Raw genomic sequence first — 20,882 nt, 5'->3', positions numbered from 1 at the left:
AAAGGTGCAGAACACAAGGAGTAAGAGTAGGTAGTAAGTAGAGAGAGTAGAAAGAGTAGCAGAGCAAAGGAGGAGCAAAGAAGCAGATACGAGTACCGGCTTTGATAGCAAATGGGTCAGTCTCCGCAAAGAGTGTTGAACCGGGGTCACGATACCACCAGGAAGTGGACAAGGCGCGCTTCGAATGAGACAACTTACCAGACGAGACATCGAAGATATAAGTTCGTTTGTTACTTTCCGACAAATGCGGTGAAAAGGGAAGGGAAGGACGAGCATTCCGGGGAAAGGATAGATAAAGTAGTGTCCTGGTTAGTACAGCAGAGCTGCTTGTGCTGCTGCATGGCGACGTGAAGGTATCAAGAGACTAGAACGCAAGAGACTGGGAGACTTGGAGATTGGGAAACTAGCCGAGGAAGACCCTACTTAGTTGATGAAAATGTCGAGGAAATTCCTTTTGTCGCATGGCTCTATCAAATTGCTTCTTATTCATATTAGTTGGCAGATGTGATATCCTCTCGCTCTGCTCTGTCTGTTGCTGTCCCTGGCCCGCATCAACCCCCGGCTGCGATTGGTACATACGGTGAATCAACCCGCCGGAGCGGAGCCGACCGTCACGTGAACCCGCCTTGAATGGAGAATCCAGCGCCAACGCCGTTCGCCGTCCTTTGAAGCAGCAGCAGCAGGTAGAACCACGACATCGTCACAAACAATCTAGCCCGGCACCTGCCTTCCACCAACATACTCGTCGGCGCTTTGTACGATCAACGCTGTACAATTCAATCCTCACCCGGTTCTTTCGGCTTCCTAATTACTTCCCGACACCGTACCTTCTACGCTTCCGCCCGTGACGTTACCAGCCATTTCTTTGATGCAAGGTCGCGTTCTACATTCTCAATCGCCCTAGATCAAACCGCGCTGTCTCCCTCGTCCATCAGAGCACAAATTCAAGCAACTCTTCCGCGCTGCGGCTAGTGAGCTGTTTCGCGCCGATGTTCTCTGGCCACGGCAGGTAGCGCATGCGACTTGGCTTCTACGCGGCCTCCCATACACTCCTCAACTTTGATCGTTGCGCCATCAGCCAAGATAGAGTCTACAGAGCGACGGAAGGTAGGAGAGGGGGCAGCTGGGGAGGAAAAGGGGGCGGAGAGGTTGGGTGGTCAGCGAGAGGGAGGGAGCATGCCTGGCGTCATAATGGAGAACGGGAGCAGAAATGGGCTGCATACGAACCACGACAGAGATCAACGGCCGAATGGTGTCAACGGAGCCAACCACACCTCTGAAAAGTCAACGGAGAAGGGAAAGGGTCGAGCAGAACCTCAGCAAAATGTGACACCAGTGAGCCCAACCGCACCACATGGAGTTAATGGCGGCTTCATGTCCCGCTCACGGAATGGCGACGAGAAGCAAGACTTGATTCCAGGTGACATAAAGGCGCGTATGGACGAGCTTCCGCCAGAAATCACCCATATTGTGGAAGGCCATCTTCTTTCTTTGAACAAATTGCTCTCGAGAGTGGCGCAGAAAACGCATAATGACTTGGAACGAACGATTCTAGATCTGGCGCAAATGCCAATCCCGCCTTCAGTAGCGAATGGCGCTGTGTCGCATCTAACTCCTGGGGAAGATAATGGCAAGGAAAATGTTGACAAAAAAGCAAGGCTTCTGAAATTTGCGCAGGATGCGCATACGGAATTGCTCAAGGCCCTGGTTATTACCAATTGGAGTAGACGGAGCGCGGATGTGGCAAAACTGATCGATTTGAAAGCTCACCTGGACAAGGAAAAATTCTATTACGAGCTTGCAATACACGAGTTGTTTGAGCTGAAAAAGTCGTTGGGGCAAGCGCGAATACCGAACCCAGACCTGAAAACCGCGCTGGAAGTTTTGACTACTGGAAAGGTGTCTTGGATGCCAGATGTAAGTATGTTGATGTGAATACTTGATGCTTTGCTTACACTTTCAGCTCGGATACATTCAGCCACCTCCTTTGACGCCAACGGAAATTCTAAAATCTCTCGAGAATCTCAACACAATTCTCTCCATCCGCTTAAATCTTGACGAGCACCATAAGATACCGTATCATTTCAAGGACTATACGATTCAAAACGGACGGGTAACTTTCAAAGTGAAGGGGGAGTTTGAAGTAGATCTCACAGTTGCAGATGAGGACCCGGAAAGTCAATTCTGGTTCATTGACTTCAAATTCCTTTTCTCTCCATCCGTTTCTGATCTCGCGCCGCACTTACGCTCTCATATTGAGCAGCAGGTCAACAAGGCCCTGGCGGAAGAAGGTCTAACCGGATGTTACAAATATCTACATGGACTGGTACTCAGTCATCAGATTAGCGAGTTCAGAAGACAAGCAGTCGCCCTATCGAGAGGTACCTGGGTAGAAACACTGGCAGTTGAACCTTTGAACAGAGCTTTGTCAATTCAGTACTGGTTGAACAGATACGGCCAAAAAGGACCCAAAAGCTGGATCATTCTCGGAGTTCACAGCGGGAAGCGGAAGACCGGTGTTCCTCATCCAAAAGACACCCCTCGCTTATTTCTTCGGTGGTTCCGAGAAGGCAAGGAAATGAAGGATGTAGATATTCCATTCCAGACCGCTACGGTATCAGCAGAGTCACTTCTAAAGACAGTGATTGCGCAGCACATCCGCCTTATCTTGGAAGCGACGTACGACCAGTTGCTCAAGAAGCCAATATATGCTAAGGGCGGGGCCAGAGTAGCAGTTTACCTCGATAACGAACAGCCATCAGAGTCCAAGCTAACTGTGCAGCTAACGAGCGAACGACAAGTATTTATCAAAATCGAACCTATTACTGGGCGCTGTATCGTTGGTCCTGCATCACGACTTACTGGGCTGCACGAGTTCAAATTCAACCAAGACATTCCAGATGCGGACAAATTCCTGCATGCTCGCATTGACGAGCTTCGCTATGACGCAATTGCAGAGTATATCAGTTCTCGTAGCGTGACTGCAGGATGGCATAGACTTCCAAATCCTGGTCTAGGTAGGGAGGACCTGAAGGCTCTTGTGCCTGAAGGGACTGCGCAAGTTCTCTGGTTCAAGAGAAGCGGCTGGACCAAAAATTGGCATCTTGCGGTATCAATGGGCTCTACTGGGGAGAGCTGGTGGTTAATCGAAACGTAAGTCTTTAGCAACAGTCTGTGGTTGGATTCAAATACTGATTGCATTATAGCACCGAGCCAACGCCTCAGGTTATCTCCCATGGTCCGAGAAAGATCGAGAAGAAAATGGTCGTGAAGATTATTAGTTTCATCGCGGTCCCAATCAAAAATCGCTCGCCGCTACCGACCTATAAATTCTTGACGACTCTACATGTCTTTACAGCAGCTCTAATGTCCCACCACGCGAATCTCAAAGCTCTATACGAACGACGTGTGCAGCATATGCTACACGAAAGCAGAAATGTTCGGAGTCCCATGCAACTCCCTGCAATATTTGCCAGGATATCAAATCTCGTGGACTGGAAAAACAAGACTACCAGAGACTTGGTCAAGCTCTCTTTTCAGGGCCTTGAGTCGTGTCGCTCAGCCAAGCTTGACGGTACACCACGGCATGGTGCCGAGGCATCTGGCCAGCCAAATTCCCCGGAAAACAATGTGGTCATGATCACTGAGGCGCGAATCAATATTCCGGTTCCTGATACACTTAAAACAATGAAGGAAAACATCGATCAAGACATCGCATTTGATTCAAATACCGGCATGCTTGCTCTACGCCTACGCAGCAAGATTGGGGACTCAGTCATTCCGACTCTAGTGGAACGTACCATCCGCGTGTTCCGATTGGTAGAGTTTGTCAAGGTGCTCCAAGAGCATTCGGCGTCGCTAAAATGTGAACAAATATCCCTTGGGAAGATTACGTTCACTTATGGTACCTCGAGAGCAGCGCAAGATTTGGATAAGATGGACGAGGATACCCCTTCGAAGCAGTACACTGCTATGATAGACTTCAGCGGCTCGGCCAATTCTATGTCACTAATCTTAGAGAAGGGAAACCCTCATCTCATGATCGCAGATTTATTGAGGAGCATTCTGAATGGCAAGGAAGGACTGGGAGGTGTCGCGACCCTGCTTCCTGTCACACTTCCTCTGCTCGCCGGGCTGGATACTATTGAGATGGCCTGGGCAACCGTGTCGAAAACCAAGGGCGAGGTATTTGTCTTGGTCCGGGCAACGGATTGGTATGAGATCCGTTACAATATCCTTTCCGCCTCGAGCGACTCTAACATATCCACCAACCTTCGAAAGGTCACTTTCGAAATCAAATTACGACATCGTGCCGGCGTGCCGTGGTGGGATATTCGAAGATCAGATCAGCAAGATCCTTTAGGCGACGACATCGAGGCGGTATTAAAGCCTGTCTGGAACCTTAGCGGTACAGGATTCCAAGGCATGCGAGTAAGTAGTGTGGCTCAGCCTCATGGTGCGGAGGAAATTCTCGGGAAAATTGATGATGCTTTGCGCAATTTTGTCCTCTCGCAAAAACCTGCCAGTCTTTCGCCGTCAGCCACACAGAAATCTCGACCACAAGGTCAACAACTGAGGCAGCACCAAACAGTGACACCGAACCCGAGCCAGCAAAGCCAGGGAAGAAACAACCAGTCACGTCGAGAGGTAGTAGAGATCGATTAGGGAATTTGGGTAAAAGCATTTTCGGGACACGGCGGGCACAAACTAAGCATTTACATGGCGCTTTTCTTGGGTGGGTGGGGTGACTGATGGATACGATTATACTTGTGCTTTTGGCTTTTTTCCATTACTCCACGGCTGCTTTTTTATTTTATTTTACTTGGTCTAATCGACTTTGCAAGGCGTTCATGGTATGGACCTATATATCCGGTCTTTTTTTAAAAGGGATAAAGAGAACTCCGTTAGTACGGCCGGTGTTGATACGAATTGAATGGATGAGTGGCTCAATTGATGGGATGAAGAGGTGGCGGTGATCCCGAAGTGTATATCTGGAATAGGTGGGGATGGTGGGGGGGTTACCTGGCTAGCTAGCTTAGGTATCTAATGAATCGATGGTTTACCACCGAAATTTTGATTGATGTTCATGCTGAAATGTGTGGTATTGTAAAAGTCGTAATGTTACATGCTTGAGGTTACTTGTCTGGTCCCTTTTCCTACCACTCAGGAATGACATGCCATGTTATTGGGGAGAATAGCAGAATACAGAGGGTATCTATACAATTCGATTGTAAGTGATTGATCAAAGATAGCCTCGTAAGACACGGTTCGCTAGAAACAGTGCAGTTTCTGTTACGGCAAGACTTCGCCCAGGTTTATTAAAAGTGTGACTATCATCATACATGTTATCCAAAATTGGTATCTGCTTTTTAGGTCTTCTTGTCTCGACAAGCATATTTATCCTATTACTGTCACAGGACTAAACGGTAAATTTTGAGCCGTTTCCGAAAACCCCACCAAAAACAGTCATTTCTCATAGTTACAAATCTATATATCTTCTGAGCTACCGATTCGATTAAGTTAATTTCCTCTTTTTATTATAATTCAGAAGGTCTAATTATATTTAAGCGTTCGTGGTGAGTTTTGGTGTAAAAAGGAAGCCAGTAAGTAAACAGACACATAGGGTCCAATAATAATATTAGATCGCTTTTTGTTTGACTTTGTGTTACGACATTGGTGCATTCTTCGTTGAATTCGGAATGCTGTGTATTGATCACGGCGTTGTTTCCTTATGTTCTTTTCGTCGAAGCAGCCGCCTACAATATGTCTAGACAAGTCCTCCACTAACCTATTACATGTTGTTTCTAGGTTGCTGTCCACAGACTACTACGTTTTCTTATCTGGATTCTGGGGAGCTGTGTGGTCCTTGATTATAGGACTTTGGGATATGTCAAAGGCATTTGGAGCATTCAAGAACAGAACATTCACTTTTCACGACCTTCTTTAAACAGCTATTTGGCAAATCTTGAAAGAAAGATAAAACAAAAGGATTGTTTTCTGGTACATTTCTGTTGTTCTTCGTGAGCTTATATAATTTTCCACTTATGGTCTTAAAGACTTTCGAGTCTCACGAAGTCTAATTCACAAACAAAATGCTGCACTCTCTATACAACAGACCATCCAAAACGCAAAAATTTGTGGGAACTTCATTGAAAGACGGTCGTCAGATTCCAGACCTCACAGTTCAAACCAATAATATCTCCCTTTCATCCAATTCCTCAACAGAGGATTCAATCCTCCAGCCTCAGATTATTCTTCGGGTAGTCGGAGAGACTTCCGATGACCTTGCGTACGAAGAGGAGAAGACACAAACCGGCACTGAGCTTACTTCTGGAAATAACAAGTCAGGTCAACGCAAGAAGAATAATGCAAAGATCGGCCATAACAAAAGGATTCCAAACGAATTCACAGTTTCTCGAGAATTACTTGAAAGTAGAAGTAAGTACTTTGCTGCGATGTTGAAGCCTGATAGATTCCGGGAAGGTAGCAATGATGAGCCGAAAGAATTGGCAATCATCCCAGGCGTTCTGTCTCAAAGAAGCGTTGAAGCGCTGCTACTGTGGCTTATTCGAGGAGAGCTGATAGTTCGAGAAGACAATTGGGGCATTACGAAGAATTTCTTACGGTCCTGGTGGACTGGGTCGACATCCGCTACATCATTAGGAGAAGGAGCCCAATTGCCATTGGACTCCGACGGAAAGACTAGGGAAAGACAACTTCGAGACTCGAAACAAATCTCGGACTTGATTGAAATTGCACGACTAGCAGTGTATTGGCAAGTTGAGGACGACAAACTCGAGACTTCTATAGCTGATAGTATTCGGAGGTGGGTGGTGAAATTGACGAGGAAAACCGAAGTACCTGGAGTTGGCATAGGGGCTGCAGAGGCTTTTCAACGTCTGGAATACATGGATACCAAGCCAGCCTTCTCTCCCAATACCTGTCTGTTCACTGATCAACACATTGACTCCATTCAGCTCTTACCTTATGGACATCCGGTATAAGAGCTAATAATTGCAGCTGCAGTAGAACCATACATCCGACCGTATGGTAACGACACGTTTTTCGAAAGAAGTTCTCAATGAGTAACACACTCGTTGAGAATTTTTCACAACATCATTACTCTGTGCACTCCGTTTGGTTTATCAAGGTTCACCAATTTCGAGGAGTCTATGAGCTGCTGGGCAATGCGTGCTTTATGAAATTATTTTGCCCAGTAAAAAATCTCAAACAAAAACGTGATTGTAAGATTATGTCTGACAGGGTATCAGTCAGTGTGTTAGAGAGTAGCGGGAATAGTTGGCCTAGGAAACAAATCAAGATGTGCAACAAGTTGGATATCGTCGGATGCTAGATATCGTTGTGGGCCTCTAGCTTAGGACTGGCTATTTACTAGCACTAGTTTAGGATACGACGTGCAACAAACTGAATATGGTTGGGTGCTAGAAACATTTCATAGACTAACTAGCTTAGGATGCGACGTGCAACAAAAGTTTGCTGTGCAGTTGCGAAGGTGATGAGTGGCGAATACAATTTTGACAATCTCGAAGGCTGAAAGTTCTAGTGTGTCGTTGTTAAAAGATTGGCATCATTCAAGGAGGGGTGGAATGAAACTCTTCGAGTGGACTTGGTCCCGAGATGGTGAAAAGTGCTATAATGCCAGGCTCTGGCCTACAATACAATAAAATTAAAGACGACCTAACATAGGAAAAAGCCACTCGATGTATGATCTGTTCTATATTCCTCTCCTATATCAGTAAGCTACACAGCATGAAGTGGCTTAAAGAAGTGTAACACGCTTAAATTAGCTCTCATTGGCGTTGGTTCTCAGTCATCAAAAATTTGAAGTCAGCAGTAGTAATGAGCAACACAAGATTCGCATGCACTTATATTAGGACAACACAAAATATTCTGAGTTTCCTCTTGATTCAATTGAAATACGAACCATACCACCCTTTGAGATATAGCCCAAACTCCAATAGCAAAAACCTTGAGAAGACTGTACGAAAGTCCACACTTCTGGAATATTCCTTTCCTCCTTATTTTGGCTCAATCATGATGATGGAATAGTACAGTGGACTAGCATACTGATATGTTTCCAGAATTTGAAGACCCGCAGCTTCAACCAGAGCCCGCCATTGCTCGCCCGTTCGCTCTTTAGATGCTAACGCAGACATCATGACCAAGTCCAGAGGAGCCGCTTGCCAATGGACTTTCTGATTTGGAATCACCCTATCAACTATGAGAATTCTAGATTCAGGTCCTAAAGCGGAGATCAGGTTCTTCAAGATGATAACTGCTTCTCGTCTGGACAGTCATGAAGGATGTGGCGAAGATAGTAGAATTTCGCCCCTATCAAACAATTGAACTGAGAAAACGTGGATCTATACACATCAAAATACCACGTACCTTTGACAAGCTCCGACCTGAAGAAGCTATGGGCTTGAGTTTCAACACCTTCGATTGCTTGCAGGAACGTGTGCTAATGTCTGGGGCAAATCGTGGGGAATGAAATTTCCAGAAACCTCTAGAAAGGCCTACTTGAGAGCTAATCATTGATCAGCTCTATATAGTTCATATGGGCTTATCTGCACAGCGAAGGCAGGATGTGGCAATACTATTTGACTGTAAATACTAGAAATCAATAACATCAACACTATACCTCTTAGCGGGAGTAGACTTACATTCGATATTCCCCTACAGAACTGGTATCAACGGAGGAGAGTAGCTATTTCATCATATAAACATTCCTACACGGTAAGCTTGGAATTCTTGTGTTGAGCAATTAGCTGATGGATGTTTCTACACAGATTGACTACTGTTAACGGCTGATATTTCAGTTTTGTGTAAAGTCGCCAAATCCTACATGTTTTGTTTAACTAAGTAGCAGAGAGCGAAATGTTGCCACAGCCGGAATACGATGTGAACAGGACTTCAAATATGACAAATGTATCCATCGAGTTGGAACACAGCCTACGTTCTGCAGATAATTTGGGTCAAGATTGTATTATAATCCACCGGCAACTCTGTGAACCTAAATTTATTGGATATGGGTTTGTTCTGAATGAATAGATTGATAGCAGATAAAAGGTATACGGGAATTATGACGAGGAAGATAAGAAGCTCAAGTCTTGTCAGGTAGAAATTTTGATCGAAAAATGACAGCTTATTCGGTAAATGAACATAAAGCATCTTAAACAGTACCCATAAGAGAATCGACCGGAAAGCCAACGTGACAGCAGAGAAAGTCGGCGATTCCCTATATCTTGTGTTCCCAGATGTCCCTCTCCAACAGGAGAGGAGGTCAAGTCATGCAAACCATCTTTTAAACCACTCGATAGCCTGTACCTCCGCAGTTTCGGCAAACTCCAGCTCCTCTTTATCTTCGGGATGTGGACGAATAGCAAATCCGTGCTTTGCTCCTTGCAAAATTTTGACCTCGTAACTTCCAACACCTTTAGCCTCTAGAATATCCTTTGTCTTCTGCGCCTCGGGCGCTTTCAAAACCGCATCTTTATCGCCAACGACAACACTGAGTGGAAGAGCCACAGCGTCGACATCGACGGGAAGCTCCAGCAAGGAAGGATGAGCACTGAAAGCGCAATCAATCAAGGGCAAATCTTTTGTAGACTCCTTTTGCGACTCATGTCGGACGACTCGAGTTTCAGGTTTGTCATGTGCCAGAAGAAATGCGTGCTTGCCACCATAGCAATATCCTGCAGCCCCAACCTTCAAAGTATCGGTTGGATACGGAGGTGGAGATGTTCGGAGAGCCTGAAAGAAGGAAATTACCCCAGGGTGGGTGGCTGGAATTTTGGTCTTCAATTTCCAAGGGACAGCTACAACAAGTGCTTGGAAGACCCAAATAGGTTTGTAGACAATTGTGTTAAACCAAGAGGTTGGTTCTATGATTTTGTCCATCAAGCCTATGGCGACCGGGTCCAAAGCAGATCCTTCCGAGAATTAGAAGACCGTCGTTTAGATTCGACCAATGGTTGCACTTACCCTTCATGAAATCTGGACAGTAGACCAAAAATCCACCTCTCTTAGCAAGATGATCCGACAACACTCGGTTATTGGCAAACTTCCAACCGAACGCATCGGTGATCACGACGACGATGCCCTTCGGGGTGACCGCTTCATCGGGTTGAGCGACGTATGTAGGAACACCATGAATGGTTGTTTCCGTTCCAGTCGGATGGATTGTGGTAACACCTCCACGAAAACAATCTGGACAAGACATTTTATATAAGGGTTTGGGTTAAGCGTGGGCGGCTGAAGAAGCTGGCTAATTAGGTGGTTGTGAACTTTGAGCGAAGAGCGCGATGAATGTAACTTGTAGCTGAGGATGTCTCGGCCTTATATGCTTTTTGTAGTCACTGTCGTATCTGATTGTGATACTGTTAGCCAGGGTGTTACATACGTATAGATCTAGTGATCTAGACATCTCCACGTGGGATCCTCCAAGAGGGAGTATTTCGGTTCGCTCGGTTAAGCGAAAACAACCAATTAGGAGGACGGATGGCACCCAAATTTCCGATACACAAGTGTACCAGAAGTCTTGTCGTGTATTGAAGCTTTGAGACTCAGCCGCACTAATGGCACCACAAAATACACCTTTCAGCCCAGTAGATGGCGTTTAATGCAGATACTTCGAGGCTAAGCGAACGGCACAGCATCCGGTTATGTATACCATTTAAGCACGCCGAATGTTATGGCTCGCTGTGACTCACATGTGTTTAGGAAGTGTCAATTATCATTTTATCAGAATTTACAGTTCTAAAGATCTTGGACTGTTTTCCTCGTGCTTACAAGAGCGGTGTTGCTTCTACCGCAAACTCCATCTATCTCCGTCTCGCTTAACTCCTTTTCTCAAGCTCCCGAGGTCCCGTCCCTGGATCAACTAATCCAAATTTCTTGAACAACGTCCTCTACGTCTGACATACTAAGCTACAAAGGACATAAGCGCTTATTTCTGCCGTCATTGTGCTGTTTTGATGTCCCGTTTCCCGAAAATGGACAGCTGTTTGCTCCGAATCCCGACTTCTGCGAATTTAATGAAGTGAAAATGGTGCGGCAAGACTTTCGATAATTAAGGTAACTACATGAGAACCCCAGCTGGATGACAGAATATTAACAGACACGCTCCTTAGCAGTTAACATTAAAATATTGGTGAACTGTACAGACAGATGGCATCAAGTAAGCTTCCTAGGTAACATCGTTAACCTTGAAGTCTGCAAGCATCCAAAGACACTTGCCTTTCATTCTTGTGAGGAGAAGTCGGATTTGAAAATAATAAGGTAAAAGTTGTTATTCATAAAACAAGTTGTCTGAGTCTCACTTGTGGTCGATCGGATTCATGAACTCTTCATATGGACTCACTGACGTGGCAGACAAACCTGTTTCCCCAGTCATTCTTCTCCAACTATCATTCATCACTATGCTCATACATTGTTCTTGTGATGAAAATGTGAACGTAAAGATACATCTCCCATCTTAGGGTTCTCGTATTCATAAAGGAGGTAAATCATCACCAATAGAATAAATTTTGTATTTGACATAGCTGTCCTGTTACTTCTTTCATTAAAATCTTACCAACATACTGTACTACCAACTCAACACCCGAATCATTTAAGACAATTATTCCTGTCATGTTGCCTGTATCTATACCACGTTTTCGCTTTCGGTTTGGATATACAGCCCAAAAAGCGAATCTACAGCTCAGCGGAAGTTGCTTTGTAAGTTTCATGTCCTCGTCGGAACGTCGAATAGTTGTATACCGTCCACGACCCGAAATACACCGTCCAAGACAAGAGTCAAGGAGAGACCCTGAGCTACCATCTTATAATCAATTAAGCGAGTCTCCTCCATCATACGAGGCAGCAACTGCTTCCACCTTCCAAAATGCATTCACTATACCGGTGACGATAGGTGCAGCCAGGACACCTCACCTCTTCCATCAATATCCTCAGGCTTCGCAACAAGGCCCAAATCAAACACGTTTTCAACTCCCGCCGAGTTTCACTTTCACACCACAGATGCAACAGGCTTTGGCACCACTGCGAACACCACAACCAACAGCTGTCGCTCCAACGACCCCATCTCCAACAGCAATGGCACAACCGGTCTACATCCCAGCATACAACTACGTTTCGCCGCACTATCCATATGGTGTCCATCCAGCCTCAGCTTTGGGCACTCATCCTCAAGCCATCGTCATGCCTTATCCTGCCACCTACCCGTATGTTCAATACCCGCCAGTCTACTATCCGAGTTACTATTATCCTGCAACTGCTGCGTATCAGCCTTATGTCATTTACCCGCAGTACTACGTTAGATCGACGACCTAGGAATACCTGTGGTTGCCGGAAGCCCGATCTTGACTGCGGAGATCCGACTGGAAGCGAGAACGAAATCATGGACGGAGAGAGGCCAAAAGAAGCTGAGTGGAAAACGAGGTCACTCGAGCAAGGAAATGGGTGGAGGTTGGGAGGAAAGGAGTGGTAGGAATTCACGGAATATAATTATGAAAGGTGAAATACTTTTACAATTTGCTCTTATGAACCTCAACAGGCCGGCAGCTAACACTCAGTTGTAGGTCGGCAAATTTTGGAAAGCGATGAAGTTCATGGTCGTCGCGAATATAGTTAGCATCAAGGCGTTTCTGGTGGTCTTTGGGGCGACAGTGGTTGTTTTCAATCGGAGTATGCTTACAATTCCATCAACATCTTATGCCCATCATACTATCATAATGATTTTATATTCCCATTTCTATTCTCTGTAGAAAGTAATCTTTCAAATTTGTAACACATCCCAAGATTATTTTGTGGTTTGAAATTCTTGATTAGTATTACAAAAGGCCACTGAATGGACCGGAGAGTTCTCTGCGATACTTCAGTATTGTCTTCCGCTGCATGAACGGCGCCCGCCAAAAACCCCCTTCTCCTCCCCAACCCGCTGTAGACCTCCCGCAATATGTGCCTAGTACTGGCAATAGAGTTCATTTAGAGGCCCGGCCCGAGCCGAAGAATACTTCGGGCCGCTAGCTTGAAACCACTAGCATAAAGAGAAGCGGCATCTAGGCTAGAAATTGCAAGAAACGAATTCCCAAAAGGAATAGAAAATGAAGAAGAGTTTCCGTGAAAATCGAATTGAAAAAAACGCGGGAGATGCTTACAAAAGTCAAGAAAGCTCGACCACTCACAAAAACATCGCTTGAACAAGAAAACATAGATACCAAACTAAAGAACACATGAACCTGGTCGCACAAAGCCCATTGACGACCATTCGGAAATCATGGATGACATCGTTTCCTTGTCTAAAGGAAACTTTGCCGCAAGTAAAATCCCCAATGAAGTCATCGAGAAAGGAGTGAGCAAACCACTTGTCCACCGGAAAGTCCCATACACCCTTCTGTACCTGCACGTTTCGGAAGCAGTCAGGTGAGCTAAGGCGTAATGTACGAGTGTGGTTTAGGAAACAGCGACAGGGTGTAAGAGACATTTGTGATGATTTTCAAAAGCCCTTTACGAAGTGGCTTAAGGGGCTTTGAGACAACTGGGGAAACGTTAGCATGGCTACTTCCACGGACCAGAAACCCGGCAAATGTATGTGCAGATTACAGAAATTAGAACAAATTGTGAGACTTAAACGCCTATAAAATGACTTGACACGGATAAAGACAAGACATTTTGATTCATCTGATACTCAATGTGAACAGGTTTCCATTATCGGCATAATACAGGACCGCCATGTGTCAGACGGCTCAAATGTCCAAAAGAGCTTTGCGGCATACGAGATCGGGCGATCAAACGCGACATGGCGTTATGCCCTGGGTATCCCCGCGTAAAGAAGAAAACGAAAACAATATCAGTCGAAACCCGTGTTAACATATTCCACCTATTACGATAATAATACAGAAAGACAATAGAAAATGAAACCAGTTGCCGAGATATTGTGTACAGGTTAATGAAACAAAGCTGATAATCCTTCGCCGTGCAACATAGGTAAAGATATGAAAAAGAAAAGCAGCTGCGGATATATATCTAAGTGTTGGTATCAATCTGCTCGTCCGTTTCTCGTAAAGTCGTTAGGAATATCTTAGTCCCAAATCGCTCTTGTTGTCTTCAGGACTTTTTGGCCTCTGGCCACCAGCCTATTCGTATGTAGCTGTCGATTGTTTCTTGCACCAACTCTTTCGTGATTTGTGGCTTGTCGTATTTGAAGCCGACAACTTTCTCAAGTCTACTCCCGTCCATGCTCAGGTCGGTATCTTTCAGCAACTCCTTTTCCATGAAGGGCGTTAATGGTCCTGGTCGTGTGATTCCCGCGTCCTCGAGTAGTCCAGCCCAAGGGCCCAGGAGATCATCATTGACGTCGTCAACAACGCTATCCATGTTCAGTCTCGCAAAAGTACTGATCAACTGCCCCTGAAACCCAGTCTTGATGCCGAATAATTGGCCAATGATTTCAGCCATTGTGCCTTGCGATGTTTGGCCGTGATCCACCATATTGAAGGTTGGTATTTTACCCATAGTCTTTTCATCCCAATTTGGCTTTCCTCTGACCGAATACCAATCTGCGATATCAAACAGCCCGCGCGCGACGTCGGAAATGTGAACAGTGTTCACGCGGAGATCTTTTGTCCAAAGCCATTTCATTTCCTCTTCATGGTGCTGATAGACACGAGCCATCGACAGAGCCGTAGCAACAAATTGAGAAGTATAGTCTCCATATACATGTGCAAGACGAACAATTATGAGATTAAGTCTATGCAAAATTAGTCACGGCAGGAGACTCACGAAATTGGACCTACCCCTCGATTTTTGCCAGAGCTTCCTCTGCTTGTAGCTTAAAAACAGCAATTTTACTCCAAGGCTTCAATTTGTCGCCCTCCTTACTAGGCTGAGAGTCCGGTTTGTATACCATCCCTGTCGATAGCTCTACAAACGCTTTCACGCCTCGTTTCGCGGCCTCTTTCCCCAGCGCGATGCTCAACGCCAGCGATCGGACTTTATATACCTCGTCTTCCTGAGAATTGCGTGTCTCTCCTCCACAATTGAAGACATAATCCCACTCCTTTCCGTTTGAGCGAGTGAAGATGCGCGGCAGAGATTCTTTGTCGTACAAGTCAGCCTCGTGTTACACAGGGAGCCCAGATACCTCCCGCGCATTCTGAAGATTAGACATACGATCTTTGCTTGCATCGGCCTGCATAAAGTTTTCCTTCGAACATGCTTCGTTGAACTCGGGGGCAAGCCAAGCCAGCTGTGGGAGCATCTGTACATTCAATTCAGCAGATGCAAATAGTGGATAGCAGAAGTATGTACCTTGTCGACGATACGCATCTCTGACGCCAATCCATTCTTCTGAATATGCAAAGCGAGAAAGCGTCCAATATAGCCTAGCCCGCCGACTATCAGGACAGAGGGCTTTTCAGCCATGGCGCTGTCGTAGGTTCGAAGGGACGGGTGGTATCTATGGGGAGCAATCGACGTTTGGTCCCAAGCAACGAACTCCACTCCCTCAGCCAGGTGAGAGCACGATTCTAACAGCTTCGGGGGACAGATAGGGACGAAGGTATTGAGTAATGATATATGGTCTGGTGCGGAAAGAGCGACAAGATGAGAGGCGAGTCGTCGACGGTGTGTGATGCGGCGAAGAAGGAGGGGAAAATCTGTGAGTAAAGAGATATAGTTCTCAGACCCTTCGATTCATGAGGCCCTGCCAACTCCAACGTTAAACTTGGTCCTCCGCCGTCCGGACCAGCATAAGTCAGGGGGGAGGGGGGAGCGGGAGAAAGTGCATGGCAAAGAGGATAAACATTAAGCAGGGGTTTAAGGGGTCGCCTCGGTCCGCGCGGGCACATCATTGCTGCAGCCAGAGACTACCTAGCAATTTGCTGGGCCTCCAGCTCGTACAGCACTAGACTTGGACTTATTAGTCGTAGCTTCGAGGGACGTCTCGTCGACGGCTTCATCCCATTGCTTTACAACAACAAAGATACGATAAACCACCACTTTTCACTCTCTTGGATTCTCATTGTACCCACGTGCGATCTCAATACAACGTTGATCCGTCGAATACGACCCTTCACCACCATCTCACTCTTCCCATCGACGCCCGCGTTTGCTTCATCTTCAGCTTCCATTCATAACCATCAGCGAAAAGCCATCGCAACCTCGGTCCTTGTACTCGTGCTTCTGCCGTTGCTTCCTCGCATACACAAGCCACACGCCATTGCTCAAAGATGGCCGTCTCTCTCACAACACCAAACTTCGCGGTGCTCTGTGATACCTACGGTTGAGTTATTCCCAGGAAACTGCTACCAACAGCTAGCTTGCAACTCGGCAAACACCACAGCGACTCCGTTCATTTTACTCCAACTGCAGTGAGGGAGCAGACCAGGAATCGGTGAGTGCTGATAGCGGCCTCCCGTCGTTGGAGTTCTGACGGCCCAAACTTGTCGTGCAGCGCATATTTACCATCTCGGTGTAGCATACGTTTGGTGGAAGTATCCTGGTGGTCTCGTGGTGCGGACTGCAGATGTCGGAAGCCTGCATACCGTGAAGCATGAATGGGGTGTGGTACAACCGTGTCGTGACGAAGGAGGAAGCTAAAGCGATGAAGCAGCTTTCAGTATTGGCTATTATTGCAACCCGGCTCGAGACCAATCGCTACAGGGCGAGATGGGTTCAGGGGAGAGCGCTGTTGGCAACTGTCATGACCTTCTAGAAGCACTTCCTGGCGCTGAGTGGTCGAGGGGTTGTGTTGTGATGGTGGCTTCGGCCATGTCAGTCTTACCGCTCCTTTGCTTCGTGCAGCCGAGCCGGAACTGCCTCCATTGCATAGTCTGGAGGTACAAAGGTACATTAGTGCCACCTGCGATCAAGACGCAGGAGAGAACATGTACGACTAATGTTCATCAGTCGCACTGGTATTGCTTATAATATACGCAGATAGTCAGAAGACTAATCTCCGCAAAGACTTAAGGGGCAAGCAAAGCGCAACTTCGAAAAGAAAACGTTGATTGAATCTTCTACCTTTGATCCGCTTCATGAGCCCACCCAACCAAAAAGACCTTATTCTCAGGGATGGAGCAGCGATGACCGGGTTGCACATAAACTATGGCCCCCACCAACACGAAGAAGCAATAAGATCCGGCATATCGATATTGGGACACTTTAAATCTCGGTTATCCATTGCTTGCAGGGCGTCCAGGAACAACATCTGACGGCTATTATTCACAACGTGTTCTACGAAAATGCTTCTAGACTTCAAAGTTGCCCGCTGCAACATAATATGCAGGTCATACTTCCGCTTCTTCTCTAACGTACTCCGCTTGATCTCTTCCACATACGGTCGTATGGTGTTTAGAAACAAGTTTTCATACCTTGTCGTCGGTTCCGCCTAGCCAGCCTATCTCACAGTATAATGAAGGCTCCTAGCATCTATAGAGAACACCTTTCTAATACCGAGATTGACGAGTCCTCGATTAGGCATGACGGGAGACCCCTTTGGCCGTGGAGAGTATCTTCTATACCATTGGAAACTGGGCTCTGCAAGTGTGCGCATCCCAAATCCCGATGTTGCAGGAACAGGAAGCGGCATGTCAGCTGTAACGCTCATTGCAGAATCTCTAGTGGTGGCATTGAGTCTGAATCATTGCCAAGCGACCATTTCGCGATATACGTAAATCATGTGCCATTTTTTATGATCCATGCCAAACCCTCGGAGACGCTTGATCTAGCTTTTTGGCCAGGATACTGTTCCGCAGTCACTGGAAGAAGGCGAACATTATGAACATGGCCAGGTACGAATGAATCCGTTCTGTCTTTTCACTCTTTTCTTCTCTACATCTTTTGGTCATTTCTCTTCGTTGTTTTGATCATGGTGTTTGATTTAATTGTCGCTCATTCATATCCCTGTACACGTCGACGCAGCCCGGCAGCAGGCAATTTTGATGGTACGGGATGCAGTTGAATCTGCAGCATTAAGCTTGACCCGAGGAGCGGTATCGATGCTTGTCGCACCTATCATTCCTCTTCGACACGATCAGCAGCCCCGTTGTGGACCACTATATATTGCTCCAAGCATGTACAGACTTTTACCGACATACGACCTTCCGATTTGGCAAGTGTCTGCTTCCGATATCTTTAACAGACGAAGTACATATGGCTCATCTGCAACATCATATATGTTGTATTGAAGTTAATCGCTTTACTGTATTGTAGTTATCGCTGCTCGTCATGTAAGTTGCAAACCACCGGTGCAATTTAGATAAATCACTCGGATCAATCTAGTGGGAACGTCATTGAGGCCTCAAACTAGCACAATTGACAGACAAGATAGTGGACAGCAAAGCCCTTGATTTGACGTGGTTTCCATCCAAGTCATTGTATGCCTATGTAGGTTGCCAGACACGACGTCGAGAATTTTGAGCTTGTGCTCTACCGAGAACGAAGGATTATCAGCGTGGTATGTTGATTTGTACCGAATATTGCAATAGGTGAGAAGAATTTTCATTTGTCTAGCTTGTTTCTTACTGGGCTACGTGGCTTGTACTTAGTATTCCATGGAGGTCTGATTATATGTGTCTCAATGGGGGTATACGCTGCTGCATAATTTAAAAATATGTTACTTGTGTCTCGTTATCGTTAGCAATTGGTTCATATCGTGGACTATTATCTTGCGTCTAAATGCATAATACCATACTTCTCCTTTGAAGTTCTAGGTCTATCTTTACTCTAGATTTACATCTCAATAACATGTTTCTTGAGCTTCGGTTCCTGTGACCACTAGACCCACTACGCTTCCGAAAGTCGGGGACTATGTATATATAAGTTATTGTAAAAAGCGTATCGACCACTGAGAATTCAGATCTCCTCAACATCATCAAAGTCAACAACAACAGCTAAAATTAAGGCATTCAACAATGCCACCACTCCGTATGTATATGACCAACATTTGAAATTTGAGGGCGATATTATGATGCAACAGATCAACCTTCAAGCATACTTGCAAAGGACAGCAGCGAGAGAAGACTCGGAGGTTCATGAAAATAGGTCACTGCAGTATCAATATGGTCCAAGGCGGAGATCATAATAATGAAAACTTTAGCATATCTCAATATTTTTGTTGTTACTGGTGGGACTGAAAGAAAAGCAGATGTGTGTTGGGAATATCTACTTGCTTGGAGTTGGTCGAAAGGAGACACCGAGAGGTTCCTGACGTTTTGAAAAAACATTATACTCTTCTTAACCTATTGTGATTTAGGAAAGAACAAATTGACTTGATCGGTATTTTATATAGAATGGAGTTTCTGGACATAAAATATAGTAGTTTTGGGATTTTTTAAACACTCGTCAGCCTGGTTGATTAGGAAAGGGCATAACGCCCATGCCAAAATCTAGCACCGTTTTGCGTTGAAAGCTGATGAAGGTTAAAAATGCTGACAGAAAGCTCGAGCACGGAAAGCTGATGGATTCAACATGACTTCAGCACGAGAGAAACATGAAATATTGCTGCCAACGAAGCAGAGCGGATTCAGTGCTGCATTGTCCACTTTCTCTTGATTCATCAATATTTTCGTCTTGACTCACGAGTTGCTGTTTCTGTGATATGCTCGATATCCATTCATAACACTTCTCATGACACAAGTCAGGTTTTCCTCCAGTGCCACGCCACCAACTTACCTTCATGATATCTCAGATAGATTCATCTTCACTTTCAACATCTACACATCAACTTCCGTGGAACTCTGAAGCGGTTGGCTATCTCAATACTTCCAAGTTTTTGAAAATCACTTTCTCTGGAAACATCACTACCAAGCTGGAACTCAGCCATCTTTACTCCAACCTCCAATAACACTGTTAAAACATATATTACCCTGCTTGAAAATACTTCAGCTCACACTCTACCCCAAAAACACTCAAAATGCTCATCCAACACACCTACACCCACGCCTGCGGCCACACCGGCACCGGCCCCATCCTCACCTACGCAATGGAATCCCCCTTCTCAACTCCGCCTCCAGGCTCCCAACAAACCGTCAAAGGCGTCCTCGTCCCTCTCCTCTTCCTCTGCCCCTTCTGCCTGCCAAACACCACCCACAACACTCCTCCGGGCTCCGGCATCCTCTGCATCTTCGCCCACCCCTACTGGATCCCGGTCAAAACCATCGCTTTACACGACCTGCGACCTATGGACTGGGCGCCTAGTCTCGAATACAACGCCATGTACGGACGGTGGGAGGTCAGACATATGGCGTGGATTCCGATGCCGGAGGGGTATGTTACTATCAGCGAGGAGGAGGGTGATGGTGGGGATGAGCAGGTTATTGGGGGACGGGAGGAGTTAGGGAGATTTGGGTATGTGCAAAGGGGGTTGATTAGAACGCGTACGGAGGTGAGAAGTGCGTGGAAGGAGAGAGGTGGGGTGGAGGAGATGATGAGTAGAGGCGTGGGAAGTGGAAGTCGGATGGCGGGTTTGATCAGTCAGTTTCATGCTGCTGTGAAGTCCGGTAAGATGGCTGGAAGGTATGAATGATTGACGTGCTTTGAGCGGGAACTGTTAATCGGCAGAGGATGGAGAGCTCGAAGTTGGCTGGCGAGGGCGAAGATTCATACTCGCGTATATCTAATTCGCATTGCTGGCTTTCTTCGTCGATAGCACATAGCGAACACACCGCTGCGAGGCAGAGGAAAGATCTCTTAGGTTTGCGACATCGTAGATCTGAGTCGTTGATTGCCTTGTTGAAAAAGTTAACAATCACAGCCTTGAATTTTCACACTGTTGGGAAGGAAAAGTATATAGAAATAGCAACAATTGACGGGGCTCCAAAATTACCACTACTTCTATGCTTTGTTATTTTGGTTACACA

General features: G+C 46.0%; 6 protein-coding genes across 6 annotated transcripts; 4 read left to right on the top strand and 2 right to left on the bottom strand.

The window, feature by feature from the left end:
• Positions 1–1,191: 1,191 nt before the first annotated feature.
• GLAREA_00820 (mediator complex subunit MED14) lies at positions 1,192–4,665 on the top strand (the record flags this gene model as incomplete). The annotated part of the gene is made up of 3 exons (XM_008085578.1): positions 1,192–1,917; positions 1,964–3,153; positions 3,207–4,665. The coding sequence occupies 3 exons, from the start codon at positions 1,192–1,194 to the stop codon at positions 4,663–4,665; spliced, it is 3,375 nt and encodes a 1,124-aa protein (XP_008083769.1).
• A 1,427-nt stretch (positions 4,666–6,092) lies between these two features.
• On the top strand, positions 6,093–7,004 carry GLAREA_00819 (uncharacterized protein; the record flags this gene model as incomplete). The annotated part of the gene is made up of 1 exon (XM_008085577.1): positions 6,093–7,004. One exon carries the CDS (start codon positions 6,093–6,095, stop codon positions 7,002–7,004), a length of 912 nt encoding a protein of 303 aa, XP_008083768.1.
• A 2,305-nt stretch (positions 7,005–9,309) lies between these two features.
• GLAREA_00818 (alpha/beta-Hydrolase) lies at positions 9,310–10,243 on the bottom strand (the record flags this gene model as incomplete). Its single annotated transcript, XM_008085576.1, has 2 exons — positions 9,310–9,953; positions 10,006–10,243. The coding sequence occupies 2 exons, from the start codon at positions 10,241–10,243 to the stop codon at positions 9,310–9,312; spliced, it is 882 nt and encodes a 293-aa protein (XP_008083767.1).
• Positions 10,244–11,652: 1,409 nt separating this feature from the next.
• Positions 11,653–12,351, top strand: GLAREA_00817 (uncharacterized protein; the record flags this gene model as incomplete). Its single annotated transcript, XM_008085575.1, has 1 exon — positions 11,653–12,351. One exon carries the CDS (start codon positions 11,653–11,655, stop codon positions 12,349–12,351), a length of 699 nt encoding a protein of 232 aa, XP_008083766.1.
• A 1,776-nt stretch (positions 12,352–14,127) lies between these two features.
• GLAREA_00816 (NAD(P)-binding Rossmann-fold containing protein) lies at positions 14,128–15,444 on the bottom strand (the record flags this gene model as incomplete). Its single annotated transcript, XM_008085574.1, has 4 exons — positions 14,128–14,770; positions 14,817–15,117; positions 15,193–15,280; positions 15,331–15,444. 4 exons carry the CDS (start codon positions 15,442–15,444, stop codon positions 14,128–14,130), a joined length of 1,146 nt encoding a protein of 381 aa, XP_008083765.1.
• Positions 15,445–19,936: 4,492 nt separating this feature from the next.
• GLAREA_00815 (uncharacterized protein) lies at positions 19,937–20,548 on the top strand (the record flags this gene model as incomplete). Its single annotated transcript, XM_008085573.1, has 1 exon — positions 19,937–20,548. The coding sequence occupies one exon, from the start codon at positions 19,937–19,939 to the stop codon at positions 20,546–20,548; it is 612 nt and encodes a 203-aa protein (XP_008083764.1).
• Between the last annotated feature and the right edge of the window lie 334 nt (positions 20,549–20,882).

The sequence above is a fragment of the Glarea lozoyensis genome (genome assembly GCF_000409485.1).
Source record: "Glarea lozoyensis ATCC 20868 chromosome Unknown GLAREA3, whole genome shotgun sequence".
NCBI classification, from domain to species: domain Eukaryota; kingdom Fungi; phylum Ascomycota; class Leotiomycetes; order Helotiales; family Helotiaceae; genus Glarea; species Glarea lozoyensis.
This window is presented reverse-complemented; position numbering and strand designations above follow the sequence as displayed.